Raw genomic sequence first — 16516 nt, forward strand, 5'->3', positions numbered from 1 at the left:
TACTCATACTAACGTACTACTCATATTAACGTACTACTCATACTAACGTACTATTCATACTAACGTACTACTCATACTAACGTACTACTCATACTAAGGTACTACTCATATTATCGTACTACTCATACTAAGGTACTACTCATATTAAACGTACTACTACTATTCATACTAACGTACTACTCATCCTAATGTACTACTCATGTAGTGCATGTAGTGCGTTCCAATTCAATTTGGTCAACCAGCATGGTAGTACAGCACACACAGGGTTAATCCTGAAGTTAAGTTCATGGATCTGGACTCTGAGAGGCAGTGGGTAGTTCGGATGCTGCAGGATTTCAGAGCGCCGAGGACAATGTGCAGAGAAAGGAGAAAAACCAGTTTGCGAGACTCTGGTTTCACTAAAGACCAAAGCCTGATACCTGAGCTCAGAAATAGAGAGCTGCTGTACTCACACACACACACACACACACACACACACACACACACACACACACACACACACACACACACTGAGCCCATCACACCGAGTGTTAATTTTACACTTCAACTAAATCTTCTCATCAATGATGCTTTATTCTGTGACTAATTTGTGACGAGAATGTAAATGAAAGAAGAACTGAACAAAAAGTTCATGATCGACTGAGGAGTAAAATTGTGATGTAAAAGATGACATTGCATTCAGTGTTTTCCTTCTGAACCAATCAAATATCTGGACTCACATTTAAACTCTCAGTCTGTTTTAAATGTCATACTAACGTACTACTCATACTAAGGTACTATTCATACTAACGTACTACTCATACTAAGTCTATGGCATCAGAACAGTATCATAATTAATGAACTCTTGCAGGGTTTTCCACGAATGCACATGCTGTGTTTCGTAGTTGTATTTCAGATTCACGAATGCACATGCTGTGTTTCGTAAATATATATTTTATGCAAACTTGTAATATAAATTCTGAAATGCACACGTTCTACTTCACAAATATTATTTTGAGTCACACTTGTAATATAAATCCACGGATAATGTGAATTGCTGAATGTGCAGATTCTGTGCGGTGAATTTTGCCCTGACGTCGTGGGTCAACGAACGTCACCATTGGCTGATAAAACTGATTGATAGATTCATCAGCCAATCAGGTGTGTTTGCTTTCAGCCAATCATATGGCTTCTTATATTTTCTCCACACTTTTAAACCAATTGCAGAGCTACTGATTTGTGCGCGTGCACAGTGGTTAAACAAGAGTGTGGGAGAGTGTGTATTTGTGAATCTGAAATACAACGAAACAAAGCATGTGCATTTGTGGAAAAACCCTGCAAGACTTCATTCATTATGATACTGTTCTGATTCCATATAAGTCTGACATCATAATGAGTATGTAGTGTGTTCACATTAGATAGTATGGAAAGATTGAGTATGTGAGAAATACCCGGATGTATACTATATGTGTGCACAGTGGGCATACTAGTCATACTAAACCTCTTCAAGATACAAACATTCCCTTTTCAAAATAAAAGCATCTCTTCTTGTCTTCCTATTAGTTTTTTTTTTAACTTTTTTGTAAATAGGGCTCTTGTTTACAGGAAGTTTTGTCAGTAGACCAATGGAGGGTCTCTTAAAATCTCACAAATGTATGAATGAAATGTGTTTCCGTGAGTTTTATGGATAAAATGAGCACATGTTGATATTCTACTTCGTCACTAGATATTTAGCCTCAGTGTGAACAAGGTTTTTAACGCTGTAGGTTCCAAATGCATCTTGGGAGACTTGGAAGTCTACTTTAGTAAGAACTCTCATCATACTTATAGTATATAGTAGACAGTATATACTCATTGAGTTTGTTGTGTGTAGTACGCTAGTGGGACATTTCAAACACAGCCAATGTCTTTGTGTCTCAGAGGGACGTCCGAGATGACCCACAGGCCGTCCAACAGGTCACCATGGCAACCAACAACCTTCTGCAGAGTCTGGGATCATTAGCTGTAGAGGTAAGAGAGAGATGATGATGAAGATGATGATGATGATGATGATGATGATGATGATGATGATGTGGCATCCCTGTCCCTCTTCCTCCTGTGTCCCAGTTGGCCAGTATGAAGAGCTGGGTGGACCTGAGGAATGAGATCGTGTTCCTGACCCAGAACGCCACCTCGTCCCCCAGCACCATGTACCAGGCCGTGTCCCGCATCGTGTGTGGACACCCAGAGGGAGGAGGACTGCAGATAAAATCCCTCAACTGGTACGAGGACAGCAACTACAAAGCTCTGTTTGGCAACAGCAACAGCAGCGAGGACGAGGCCTCGTCCGTCTATGACAACTCCTCCAGTGAGTGTGTGTGTGTGTGTGTGGGATGAAGTCTTGAAATTATTGTCCTCTCATGTCCTTTGATGTCCTCTGATTGTCCTCTGATGTATTTTGATTGTCCTCTGATGTCCTCTGATTGTAAATGGGAAATGGTAAATAGACAGTATACCTGTATACCTGTCTATACGACTGGGATCAAACCCCCAACCTCTCGATCAGAAGACGACCCCTCCACCGCCTGAGCCACGGTCGCCCATTGTCCTTTGATGTCCTCTGATGTCCTTCAATTGTCCTTTGATGTCCTCTGCAGCTCCGTTCTGTAACAATCTGGTCAGGAAGATGGACTCTAACCCGATGTCCAGGATGATCTGGCAGGCGTTGAAGCCGTTGCTGCTGGGAAAGATTCTTTATACGCCGCACACGCCCGCCACACAGAAGATCATCCATGAGGTAAAATACAGAAAAAGTAATGTAACGTAGTAGCATAAAGTAGGAATTAACATAACATAACGGAGGAAGTAACGGAACGTAGTAACGTAACATAGGAAGTAAGGTAGGAAGTAACATAGGAAGTAACGTAGAAAGTAAGGTAGGCAGGCTTGTGGTCAGTTACATTTTACATTAGCAATTATATTTTTAATTATTCATGTTCAATTGCAATACAAATAAAATTACAGTGACAAGCACTTTTCAATTAAAATGAAATTACAACTTGTTTTTGTTTCTGAAAGGCAATTATGATCGTGATAAAAAGAAAGTTAATTTTCACGTAATCATAAGTTACGAGCCTGAAATAAATTCAGTTAGTCGTTATTTTGTGCCTCATGGGAAATTGAGCATAATTTGTAACTGATTTAAATATAGTTGTTTTATTTTATACTGGTCTGAGCTGGTTTGAACTGGTTTAAACTGGGTTTCTATCACACCATGCAGTTCCATTCCCTGTCTATAGGAGGCGCTGCAGAAAGCGTGTTGGTGGTTGATCAGGTTTCCTGTCTGTGCTGCGTTCAGGTGAATCGAACGTTCCAGGAGCTTGGTGTGTTCAGGGACCTCGGGGGAATGTGGGAAGAGATGAGGCCAAAGGTGTGGGACTTCATGGAGAACAGTGAGCAGATGGACCTGATCAGGGTAAGCAGTGTGTGTGTGTGTGTGTGTGTGTGTGTGTGTGTCTGACTCCTGCTCTGTGCACCAATCAGATGCTGCTGAAGAACAACGCCACCGCCACCATCTTCCACACTCAGCTCGCTCACACCGATTGGACCGTGGCCGGCATCTCCAGGTTCCTGTCCAAGCAGGCGGACAAAGCTCCGCCCACCAACGGCCTCACCTGGAGGGAGGTGTTCAACGAAACCGACCAGGCCATCATGAGCATCTCTCGCTTCATGGAGGTCAGCAGGGTTTGGGTCAAATAAAATGACATCTTCAATTATCCATGTTCAATTACAAGTCAATTAAATTACGGTGAATGGCGTTTTTTCCAATTACAATTAAAATTGCAATGATAATTTTCCCCCTGGATGTCAATTACAATTACATTCTCAATTACTGAAGTTCAATTACAATTAATCACAATTACCGAGCCCATAAAACGCATCCTTCCTATTGTGTTAGCTTTCTGTTAGCATCTCTAATGCTAAAGGGTCAGTTTTTGACCCATGTTTTAAATCAGCTGTAAAATATATAAACAAAATTTTATCTATCATATAATTTGTTTTCCATCTATTGGTTATCTTGTTCGACTTCCTAATCAATGAAAATATTGGTATTAATATATTTGATGTGGGCGTCTGAGCCTTTATTGTGTCAGTGTACCCCTACATTTAATTTTTTTATTTTTATGGTAGAATGATCCTAAAGAGAACTGACAATTAGTGAGAAAACTTGATATAAAACATGTTTTAATAAATGTTTACTACATATGTGTAAGACATAGAACTGTAACATGACTCCCCCGTTTTCGTTTAATTTAATAGAATTTCCATACAACGTACAATTACAATGTCAATTATCTAAACTCAAATACAATTTAATTATGATTAAAACAGCAAAAGTTTTTTTAAATTACAATTATTGTGTGTGTGTGTGTGTGTGCGTCAGTGTGTGAACCTAGACAAACTGGAGCCCGTGTCCACTGAGGAGCGGCTGGTGAACCAGTCCATGCTGCTGCTGGAGGAACGCAAGTTCTGGGCTGGGATCGTGTTTCCAGATGTAGAACCCAACGCCACAGAGCTGCCACAGAAGGTCAACTACAAGATCCGCATGGACATCGACAACGTGGAGCGCACCAACAAGATCAAAGACGCGTGAGAACCCACCAACACTCTCTGTCCACACAAGACATTAGACAGTGTACAGTAGTAGTGTACAGAGAGAACACTGTGGGACGGGTTCACTAAGATCTGAAATAAAGGGAGGTAATCCAGTTGCTTCCCCAAATCCTTTAGTGACGCAGTTTCCTCACCTGCTGCACAGACTTCACTAAGACTGCAGCAATAATTAGTGCACGAGCAGAACTGGTGCAGACCGCCCCTATTTAAATTAGCGTTTTGGTTGTTTAATGTGGAGACATCAGTGCGCACAAGCACTGATATTTGAAGTTAAATTTGAGGCAGCTGGACTTCTCTGTCTGCTGCACAAACATTTAATAATGTAGAAAAAGAAATACCGGTAAACAAATAAAAAGCTTTTTTTTAAAACAACTTAAAAACCTAATGATATCGTTTTCATTAATTTAATGTGGGTGCTCCATCAGAACCTGTAACTTTGCTCTGGGGTCTCAGAAACCGTTCTATTGTTCTACCATTGATCTGAGTTAATACAGCTACACAGTCTGTCAATCAGTCTGGATTATTTAAAGATGATCTACTGACCATCATCCAGCAGGTCTGAGCAGGGCTGTGTCACATACACTCTCATGTGTGAACATTGCGTCATCAGTGATCATCACTGCATAAATTACACATCTGATCTGCTGATTCTGGCCTGACATCAACACGACACAAAACTTTGACGGTAAAAACATGGAGAGAAAGTCACAGACTGGAGCAGAGTGTCTGAAGCTACATCGATCCATGGTCATATCCATATGTCCATCTCTGCGCACATTCACCCTCTGCACCGCAGCCGCCGGGGGACGCACGTCCAACTTTTTCTCTCTATCTCACACACACACACACACACACACACACACACACACACACAAAACTGGAGCCTTTTTTCCATCTCAGCTGTGTTTTCTGCCAATTGCGTGTGTTTGCACCTGCTTCTCAGTTGTACTATTTTTCCGAACTAAAACAATCACCGCAAACAGTTCCAGATTTCATGAATGGCATTGCGTCCCCTGCAATAACTTTTTTGCATTTCCTCCTCCCATATTTTTGCTCCCCCTGAGAGATCTGCTTATTATGCATATTCATTAGAGGGAAACGCACTAAATAGAATGAGACGCGCAGTCCTGATTCCCTGAGCCTTGTACTCCTTATTAGCATGTGGCGTGACGTTTGCACACGTTTTAATACTGCTAACCTTTTGTGAATCCGCCCACACAAAAACACGTAGAGAACACGCAGAAAACACACATAAAATACACAGAGAGAACACAAAGAACAAACAGCGAGAACACACACTGATCAGTCACAGCAGTAGTGTGATGTCCTGACCCGAGCTGATAACCACGTGTCTCACCTCAGGTACTGGGACCCTGGTCCTCGTGCTGACCCTTTTGAGGACATGCGCTACATCTGGGGCGGTTTCTCCTACCTACAGGACGTCATCGAGCAAGGCATCATTCGCGCCATGACGGGCACCAAGGAGAAGACAGGCGTCTACATCCAGCAAATGCCGTACCCGTGCTACGTGGACGACATGTGAGAGCGTGCTCGTGTGTCTGTGTGTGTGTGAGGACACTAGTGCCGGTCCTGGTCCCTCACGTGTCCCTGTCTGTGCATCCCCTGCAGCTTCCTGCGTGTGATGAGCCGCTCCATGCCGCTGTTCATGACGCTGGCGTGGATGTACTCTGTGGCCATCATCCTGAAATCTGTGGTGTACGAGAAGGAGGCGCGGCTTAAAGAGACCATGAGGATCATGGGACTGGACAATGGCATCCTGTGGTTCAGCTGGTTCATTAGTAGCCTCATACCTCTGCTCATCAGCGCCTCCCTGCTGGTGCTGCTGCTGAAGGTACACACACACACACACACAAACAGATACACAGATACACACAGAGCGTTACACACACACATACAGAGATACACACACACACACACGAACACAGGTACACACACACAGACACATACCTACGTAGGGGTATGTGTGTCTGATTTGGTTGTGTGTGTGTGTGCAGAAAGGGAACCTCCTCCCGTACAGCGACCCTGGGGTGGTCTTCCTGTTCCTGAGCTCCTTTGCCGTGGTCACCATCATGCAGTGCTTCCTGATTAGCACGGCGTTCGCCCGTGCTAACCTAGCGGCCGCCTGTGGGGGGATCATCTACTTCACGCTCTACTTACCGTACGTGCTGTGTGTGGCCTGGCAGGACTACATCGGCTTTGGAGCCAAAGTGTTCGCAGTGAGTCTTTGTTTCTAACGTCCTTATTTACGTGTCTGCTCTGTGATTGGTTGAGCCACCTGTCCCCCCCCCACAGAGCCTCCTGTCCCCTGTGGCGTTTGGCTTCGGCTGTGAGTACTTCGCTCTGTTTGAGGAGCAGGGCGTGGGCATCCAGTGGAAGAACCTGCTGTCCAGTCCTCTGGAAGAGGACGACTTCAGCCTCCGCACTGCAATCATCATCATGTACTTTGACTCCTTCCTGTACGGCGTGCTCACCTGGTACATCGAGGCCGTGTTTCCAGGTACAGACGATCACTGACCATCCAATCACATTACAGACAATTTGACCGCAGGGATATTTGCCTCCAGAAAATGATTTTCAGAAAATTGTTGACCAAGTTTTTGTGTCAGGCACTTTGTTTATTTGTTAAATCCATAAGTAATGAAACCTTGACCTGTTCTCTAGCGCCACCATCAGGTCAAACTTTCAGTTGTAGAGTTAGTGTATCTTGAAAATGTTTTATCCAAATATTTTTTAATTTGGGGTGAACATTCATGACTCTCACAGAATGAACCATATTGTTTAATGTTGGTGACCCCACTTTCTTCTCATAAACCTATTTATTTGCCTATTTTTATTTCCTTTTTGTAACATTTTTGGGGTTATTCAATATAAAGTCCTCTGTCTCAGACACATTCTCTTCAACGTCACTTTCACTGTGAAAGAGCTGACAGGCAGACAAGTTTTACACAGCTAAAACAAATCAGGGTCAAATTGACCCCAGAGGAACACCAATGAGTGCAATATGTGTTCAGCACATTAAAAAATAATAATAATGATATTTTTATGCTTAATCAATTGTACCCATCAAATTAGGAAACTCATGAAATATAAAGCAAAAAAATAAACTATTATTTTTTAATGATAAATATTAAATGGGGCTAAATTGACCCCAAGGATAATCGGGTTAATGATGGATGTGATGTTGTCCTGATGACGGACAGGTGTAGCTAGCTGCTGTGTGCAGTTAGCCCCTGGTGTGATGGCCGCCAACGTGGAGCCGATCTAATAGTGAGCCATAAAAACCAGTTAAAGCTGAGTTTATCTGTACACCATCTGTCTACAAGTCCAACTTATCATGGTTCTTTCCTGGTGTCCCACAGGGCAGTATGGAATCCCTCGGCCCTGGTACTTCCCTTTCTCCAGGTCTTACTGGTTTGGTAAGAAAGACGGGGAATCCAAAAAAGTCCCCCTGAACCGCAGAGGAAACCCTGGAGGTGAGATTGCAGTGAGCAACACAGGGTGGCGCCGCAGAGCAGCGTGTGATGCGTGTGTGTACGTGTTCACAGTGGTGTGCATGGAGGAGGAGCCGGCTCACCTGGAGCCCGGGGTCTATGTGGAGAACCTGGTGAAGATTTACAGACATGGTAAGAAGCTGGCGGTGGACGGACTGACGCTCGGCTTCTACGAGGGACAGATCACGTCTTTCCTGGGGCACAACGGGGCAGGAAAGACCACCACCATGTGAGTGTTATCAGTGTATGATGGTATCTGGCTTGCTTAGGACAGTCTGACCAGAACTGACCAGGAGAAAGTTCTATAATTACATATCACTGGGTGTCCTAGTGTGTGATGGTCCACGTTCTTCTGCAGGTCCATCCTGACCGGACTCTTCCCTCCAACGTCTGGCACAGCCTACATTATGGGCCGAGACATCAGGACCGAACTGACTGTCATCCGACAGAGTCTGGGGGTGTGTCCTCAACACAACGTCCTCTTCAGCATGTGAGTACAGTGCATCCCTGAGCGTGGTCTTACAGAACCGACCCTGTCCGTCCCTGTGCTCACGTGGTTCTGTGGTGGCGCCCCTCGCAGGCTGACGGTGGAGGAGCACATCTGGTTCTACGCGCGGCTCAAAGGCCTGACGGAGGAGCAGGTGAAAGGGGAGATCGAGCAGATCCTGCGGGACACGGGTCTGCCTCACAAGCGCTCCGCCAGGACCAGCACGCTGTCGGGGGGGATGCAGAGGAAGCTCTCCGTGGCCTTGGCCTTCGTCGGGGGGTCAAAGGTTGTGATCCTGGACGAGCCCACGGCCGGCGTGGATCCGTACGCCCGCAGAGGAATCTGGGACCTCCTACTAAAGTACCGAGCGGGTGAGGCCATGGTTCAGGTCCCTCCCCCGTGGCGGAGTTTTTTCCAGCGATGGTAGATAATTGTGTCTGTGTTTCAGGTCGGACCATCATCCTGTCCACGCATCACATGGACGAGGCCGACATCCTGGGCGACCGCATTGCCATCATCTCCCACGGGAAGCTGTGCTGTGTGGGCTCGTCTCTGTACCTGAAGAACCAGCTCGGCACTGGGTACTACCTGACCCTGGTCAAGAAGGACCCGGAACCTTCTCTGAGCTCTCGCAGGAACTCCTCCAGCACCGTGTCCTTCACCAAGAAGGTCAGCTGAGCTCCTCCTCAGCTACTCAAGCCCTTTTAACAATTAATAGCCACATTTGACTCTCCAGAAATAACGTTATAGATATCAACAACAATAAAATACATTTGGAGATATCAGTTTTGATTAATCGAATCTTGACTGACTAGTCAGAATGAAATTAGAGTAGATATCTCTAAGTGGAGTTAGCGATAGTCACAATGCATCTATAACTGATTAAAGATATCTCTAATGACAAATCCCATATGTACACATATATGGGGAAAGTGACGTTATTTGTCATAGGAGGAATTACGTTGTGGATAGGAAGAATGTCATTGTAGATATCTGAAATCTTCATTTTGACTTGGAAGAATCAAATTGTGTATCTGTATTACATATCCAGACTAGCTATTAAATGTTGCCACAGACAGTGTGTCCTTCCTCTGCTGCAGGAGACTGATGAGTGTGCGTCGGTCAGTAGCAGTGACGCGGGGCTGGGCAGCGAGCAGGAGAGCGAGGCGGCGACCATTGGTGAGCTAAGGGTGTGTTTGATTCGTTCATCTGTGTCAGTCCTGACCTCTGACTTCTGACTCCGCCCCTCAGAGACCGGCCCCTCCGCCCACTTTGTATCCCCTGACTTGTCGCTGGTGTCGGGGCTGATCGTGCGTCACGTGCCGGCCGCCCGCCTGGTGGAGGACCTCGGCCACGAGCTGACCTATGTCCTCCCCTACAGCGCCGCTAAGGACGGGGCCTTCGTACGACTGTTCAAGGACCTCGACCTAAAACTGTGTGAACTTGGAATTTCCAGCTACGGAGTGTCTGACACCACACTGGAGGAGGTGTGTACCTGTGTGTGTGTGTGTGTGTGTACCTGTGTGTGTGTAATGTGTGTAATTCCTCTCCAGATCTTCCTAAAAGTCGCTGAAGATAACGGCGTCGACACTGAAGTGCCCTCAGGTGAGGGATTACTTCAAAATCAAACATAAGAACAAGCTCCTTCAAAATAAGAGTGTGACACCACAGCTTGCTGACTGACTGTGTGTGTGTGTGCAGATGGGACCCTGCCTGTGCGCAGACGGAGGAGGGCTCATGCGTTTGGAGGCGGAGACCATCAGAGCTGTTTGAGACCATTGACTGAAGACGAGAACGAGGAAGGAGACGCATCGGAGGGAGCTGCAGGTACACACATGCACACATGCACACATGCACACACGCACAGCAGAGTAGGTCTCAAGTGACATGTGTTGTCCTATCAGAGTGCAGGGAGACCATGCTAGGCGGGGCTGATGGTAAAGGGACCTATGAGGTGAGGGGGTGGAGCCTGAAGAAGCAGCAGTTTGTGGCTTTGATATGGAAACGTTTTCTTTACGCTCGTCGCTCCAGGAAAGGCTTCTTTGCTCAGGTACGTTAAACTCCGCCTTCTTATCCTCACTGGGGGCATAGCGTAAGGCTTGGGGGCGTGGTTATGGAACACGTTCCATTACTCCCTAAAAACTAGCTGCAGTGACAGGAAGTGATGTCATTCCTCCCAAACAAGTCTGGAAATGGGTCAGTGACCCACTTTTGGGTCAGGAACCATCTGTTGAGGATATCTAAGGTTGGCGTGTGTTTCAGATTGTCCTTCCCGCCGTGTTCGTCTGCATCGCTCTGGTTTTCAGCCTCATCGTTCCTCCGTTTGGAAAATATCCCAGTTTGGAATTACAGCCCTGGATGTATGAGGATCAGGTGACCTTCATCAGGTACACACACACACACACACACACACACACACACACACACACACACACACGTGTCTGACTGTGTGTGTGCGTGTGCTCTCACAGTAACGACGCCCCCACAGACTTAAACATGCAGCGGTTACTCAGCGCTCTGATGGACGCTCCAGGATTTGGGACGCGCTGCATGGACGGATACACAATACCGTAAGTACACAACTCACACACACCTGAGTGTGTGTGTGTTGTGTATACCTGTGTGTGTATATGTGTGTAAATATGTGTGTATAACTATTTGTATATGTGTGTATAACTGTGTGTATACCTGTGTATAACTATTTGTATATGTGTGTAACTATGTGTGTATATGTGTGTAACTGTGTGTATATGTGTGTAACTATGAGTGTATATGTGTGTAATTATGGGTGTATATGTGTCTAACTATGTGTGTATATGTGTGTAATTATGGGCGTATATGTGTGTATGTGTGTGTAACTATTTGTGTATATGTGTGTAATTATGGGTGTATATGTGTGTATAACTGTGTATTTATGTGTGTATATTTGTGTAACTATTAAGGTTGTGAACGATAAACCGATGCGACCCGATATCTGGTTCAACAAGTGAGAGATACGTCTACATCGGTAGCAGCGTCCTCAATCGATAGGAATTATCCATAAATAGCTACTTTAATCGGTTGTAGAGGCATAGATCGGGTATTGTGAGACTTGGAATCGATTGGTGGCCTCACACACACACGCCAGCGTCTCTAAGCTCTACTTAAAAACAACGCGAGCGCTGAACCTGCCGGCAAAACCAAGGCTGCGTTAGAAAAGTCCCTCCTATCTCCTTTCCTATCCACTGTTCCTTCACCCACGGAAGTGTTTAAGTGATGGCTGTGATAAAGAACGTCCGAGTTCTCTTTAAGCTCAGGAAAAGAGGCTCAGTTTTTACCTCCTTTAGCCTAGGAAACACTGATACATCCTTTACCAAAGGAGACGAGATAACGCTGACCCACAATTCCTTGCGGCAACAACATTTAAAGGGACACGCACACCTGAGCGCTCACGGCGCCTTGAACAATTTTAAATAAATAATCTAAAACCCATATTTTATTATATGTGACATATGATCAGATTATAACAAAAAACAGACACTCGGAGGCATTCGGACACATTGTGACCTCTAAAAACACAGAGCACAGTGATGATGAATAAAAAATGCAAAATGCACAGTTATACTGTAAGTGAACTACATTACTGTGTGTGAGCTAAAAGCTATCAGCATTGTTGACTTGTGAGTCAGACTTAACTGCAATGTGAGAATATAAATGTCGGACAGTCTACTTTGCACTTTGGACCTGATTATTGTTTGATTTATTTTATACATATGTATGTTCTGTATTTATTTTTTCTTAAAAAAAAATTGTCCCTTTGTGTAAATCATTGTTGAGATAAGATGTTAAGATAATGACCACCAGGGGTCATCATTATAAAGTTATTGTTACATGGTTTGTTTACAGGTGTGTAACTTGTTTACATTGAAATGTTTGTTTCCTACCTCTAGTGTTCAAAACACAGATTCAAATGTTGCACTTAGTTGTTATTATTCTTTTTTTTTTTGGTCCATATCTAAAAATAAATACATTGACATATGATTTTGTTGTTCTGTTTTTGTTTTGCCAGTACCATAAAGCCACAATACTTGGAATATGTGGTCTTTTATATATATGAAAAAAAAAATATTGTAATATAACTTTAGAAATGGCTTCTTTATTTTATAAAATATCTACAACAAATATTTACCGTAGAAACAAATCGTATAGTTCCTACACCATCGAATCAAATCGAATCGTCTCGTATCGAATTGATTCGTATCAAATCGGTCAAAAGGTCTTCTGTCCTGAGTTGTTTAACATCTAGATGTAAACACCATGAAATAAAAGCTGGAATTGTAACTATATGTGTATATGTGTGTAGCGATGCTCCGTGTACTATGGGCGATGAGGACTGGAACGTTCCAGATGTTCCTGAGGACGTTCTGCAGATGTTGAGCTCCAGGAACTGGACCCTGGATGATCCGTCTCCACCTTGTGTCTGCAGCAGCAACAACAAGAAGAGGATGCTCCCTGAGTGTCCGGCCGCAGCGGGTGGACTCCCTCCACCTGAGGTCAGGAGTCACAGGAGGGGGCGGGGCTTAGCTCCACATGTGCTGGACTAACCAATGACTGTGTGTGTTTAGATGAAGCTCAGCACTACAGACACTCTGCAGAACCTGACAGGGAGGAACATCTCTGACTACCTAGTGAAGACCTACGCTCAGATCATTGGAAAGAGGTCTGTAGTTACTGACCTGTCTGTAGTTACTGACCTGTCTGTAGTTACTGACCTGTCTGTTTGCTTCCACAGCCTAAAGAACAAAGTGTGGGTGAATGAATTCAGGTCAGCTTGTGCTTTTATTTTGGAGGAACTCTCTCTTGTCTCTCAGAGGTCACATGACCAGTTTTCTGTGGACAGGTACGGAGGCTTCTCATTGGGCGCCAGGAGCACTCAGGTCCTCCCTCCAGCCAATGAGGTGGACGATGCCATCGAGAGAGTCCGAAAGATCTTTGAGCTTCCAAAGGTCATTGAGGGGAGAGGGCGGAGCTTATTAGAGGAAGTGGTTATGGTTCCACTCCACTGTGGGAGGAGCTAAGCGTCTCTTCTTTGTACCCCAGGGCGCAGCTGCGGACCGTTTCCTGGACAACTTGTCTGGTTTCATCAACGGTTTGGACACCAAGAACAACGTAAAGGTGAGCACACAGAAGCCCCGCCCCCATCCGTACACATTCCCGTGCAGCGGCTGAGCGTTCTGATTGGCTCTCGCAGGTGTGGTTCAACAACAAAGGCTGGCACAGCATGGGCTCGTTCATCAACGTGATGAGTAACGCTATCCTCAGAGCTCAGCTGCCCCCCCACAAAGACCCCAGCAGCTATGGCATCAGCGCCTTCAACCACCCCCTGAACCTCACCAAGGAGCAGCTGTCCCAGGTCGCCCTGTGAGTCCACACTCAGGGATTAACACAGACACAGAGACACACCTTTTTTAACCATGTGGGGTTGCCTGGAATTTAAATGGGGTCAGCTGAAATGTCTAATAACTGACAAAAAACATTACTGATTAGAATTTTTCAAAATTATTATTATTTTTCAATTTAAAACAGCACACCATCTTAAACAACTGTAATCTCTACTTTCACTTTGTAAAATAAACATCTTGTTGATAATAATGATAATTTAATACAGTTAATAACTTGTCACTAATCCTTGCTACTCTCTATTTGGTCAATGACGATTTAACCGCATGATATTTAATAAAAAGGGCAAGGTTGGCATGAATATTATGATGGAAATAGAAATACTTATAAATCTTATACAGGACAATAACAGAACAGAAATAGGGCAGAAATTAATTTGAATTGATTTGGAGTAATAATAAAAATAATCCAAAAATCCAAACAATAGTCACTTTGAACACACAATAAATTACTAAAGTAATTTGTAAGTAACATTTAAAAAAAATCTGGAGAAAAATGTCTTTAGGGTCGCCAGATACAGTATTATTGATATCAAAATGGGGCCACCATCCAAAAATGTTTGGGAGCCACTTCTTTACCCTTACACCTCTCCCTCTGCATTTCCCCCTCCTTGTCACCTTCCTGTTGGTTGCCAGGGTTACCACCTCTGTGGACGTCCTGGTGTCCATCTGTGTGATCTTCGCCATGTCCTTCGTCCCAGCCAGCTTCGTAGTCTTCCTCATCCAGGAACGCGTCAGCAAAGCCAAACACATGCAGTTCATCAGTGGGGTGCAGCCGCTGCTCTACTGGGTGGCCAACTTCATCTGGGACATGGTGGGGCATCTAGCCATGTAGCTAGTAGTGCTACCAGTGTGTGTGTGTATGTGTGTCCTCCTCTGATTGATGTCATCTGTCCTTACAGTGTAACTACGTCGTCCCGGCAACGCTGGTCGTCCTCATCTTCGTGTGTTTCCAACAAAAAGCCTACGTATCAACCACCAATCTGCCTGTGCTCGCTCTGCTGCTGCTGCTCTACGGGTCCATAACATCTATCATATCTATAACATCTATAACATATATAATATCTATAACATCTATAACATCTATAACATATAATATCATAAAATAACATCTATAAAAACATCATATAACATATAACATCATATCTATAACATCTATAACATCTATAATATCTATAACATATATAATATCTATAACATCTATAACATCTATAACATATATAATATCTATAACATCTATAACATATAATATCATAAAATAACATCTATAAAAACATCATATAACATATAACATCATATCTATAACATCTATAACATCTATAATATCTATAACATATATAATATCTATAACATCTATAACATATATAATATCTATAACATCTATAACATATAATATCATAAAATAACATCTATAAAAACATCATATAACATCATAACATATTACATCTATAACATATAACACATAGCATCTATAACATAACATCTATAACATAACATCTATTACACCACAACATCAAAACATCATAACATATAACATCTATAACATCTAACATCTAACATCTAACATCTAACATCTATAACATCTATAACATATAACATCTGTAACATAACATACCATTTATAACATCATAACATTTAAAGGTAGAATAGGCGATTTTCAAAAGCTAGCATGATTTTGAATGTAGCCTCCCCGATGCCTCCGCCTTTCCCCCCCTCGCCCCTCCCCTCTGTGCTCCGTCTCACTCACATGCATGCTCACAGCTGCTGCAGAAGAGGAGCTCAGCTCATCGTTTGTATTGTGTAGAAACATCTCATTCAGCAGTAAATAAACAATAAACTTTATCATTTTTATATAAAGGTAAAAAATGTGACCAAAAACTCTGTTTTAACTTTGTCAGCGGTGACGCGCTTTCAGTGTGAGCTTGTGCTTGTGAGAACAAGCAGGGAGACAGAGGGACATGATTGGTTAAAAAAACGGTTTGTTTTTTTCCATTGGTCGAAGTTATTACAGATTTACAGCTGCTACAGATGATGGATTTTCTTTGTTCCTTTTTCAGAGAACATAAGATCTTAATTTCTATCAGGACATAAAGACAATTTCAACCAAAACCTTAAAAAATATCTGGAGAAAATCGCCTATCCTAGCTTTAACATATAACATATATAACATTTCAGGCTCGTGGTTGGCTAATGGGAGGGTCATTGATTGTAATCACTGTGACTTTGAGCGTGTGTGTGTAACTGTGTGTCTCTCTGTGTGTGTGTTTTCAGATGGTCCATCACTCCTCTCATGTACCCCGCCTCCTTCTTCTTCACCATCCCCAGCACGGCCTACGTCGTCCTCACCAGCGTCAACATCCTGATTGGCATCAACGGAAGCATCTCCACCTTTGTTATGGAGCTGTTTGGAAACAACGTGAGACACTGACACACTCACACACACACAA

General features: G+C 43.7%; 1 protein-coding gene across 3 annotated transcripts in view; it reads left to right on the forward strand.

Moving 5' to 3' along the window:
- Positions 1-16516, forward strand: part of abca1b (ATP-binding cassette, sub-family A (ABC1), member 1B) — a 32063-nt gene that overhangs the window by 10834 nt on the left and 4713 nt on the right. For 2 of the 3 annotated variants that reach the window (XM_028458897.1, XM_028458898.1), the window contains exons 8-37: positions 1900-1989; positions 2086-2326; positions 2616-2755; positions 3317-3433; positions 3502-3693; positions 4403-4608; positions 5995-6171; positions 6262-6484; positions 6648-6869; positions 6946-7150; positions 8013-8373; positions 8503-8634; positions 8725-9002; positions 9080-9300; positions 9732-9810; positions 9883-10118; positions 10185-10236; positions 10333-10458; positions 10536-10681; positions 10894-11018; positions 11103-11201; positions 12974-13163; positions 13236-13330; positions 13403-13435; positions 13511-13616; positions 13711-13785; positions 13862-14031; positions 14706-14883; positions 14972-15087; positions 16341-16485. In XM_028458897.1, the coding sequence (XP_028314698.1) occupies positions 1900-1989; positions 2086-2326; positions 2616-2755; positions 3317-3433; positions 3502-3693; positions 4403-4608; positions 5995-6171; positions 6262-6484; positions 6648-6869; positions 6946-7150; positions 8013-8373; positions 8503-8634; positions 8725-9002; positions 9080-9300; positions 9732-9810; positions 9883-10118; positions 10185-10236; positions 10333-10458; positions 10536-10681; positions 10894-11018; positions 11103-11201; positions 12974-13163; positions 13236-13330; positions 13403-13435; positions 13511-13616; positions 13711-13785; positions 13862-14031; positions 14706-14883; positions 14972-15087; positions 16341-16485 (4776 nt within the window). The remainder of the gene's footprint in view (positions 1-1899; positions 1990-2085; positions 2327-2615; positions 2756-3316; positions 3434-3501; positions 3694-4402; positions 4609-5994; positions 6172-6261; positions 6485-6647; positions 6870-6945; positions 7151-8012; positions 8374-8502; positions 8635-8724; positions 9003-9079; positions 9301-9731; positions 9811-9882; positions 10119-10184; positions 10237-10332; positions 10459-10535; positions 10682-10893; positions 11019-11102; positions 11202-12973; positions 13164-13235; positions 13331-13402; positions 13436-13510; positions 13617-13710; positions 13786-13861; positions 14032-14705; positions 14884-14971; positions 15088-16340; positions 16486-16516) is intronic. The other variant, XM_028458900.1, reaches the window with a different exon arrangement.

This window comes from Gouania willdenowi, chromosome 10, assembly GCF_900634775.1.
Source record: "Gouania willdenowi chromosome 10, fGouWil2.1, whole genome shotgun sequence".
NCBI lineage: Eukaryota > Metazoa > Chordata > Actinopteri > Blenniiformes > Gobiesocidae > Gouania > Gouania willdenowi.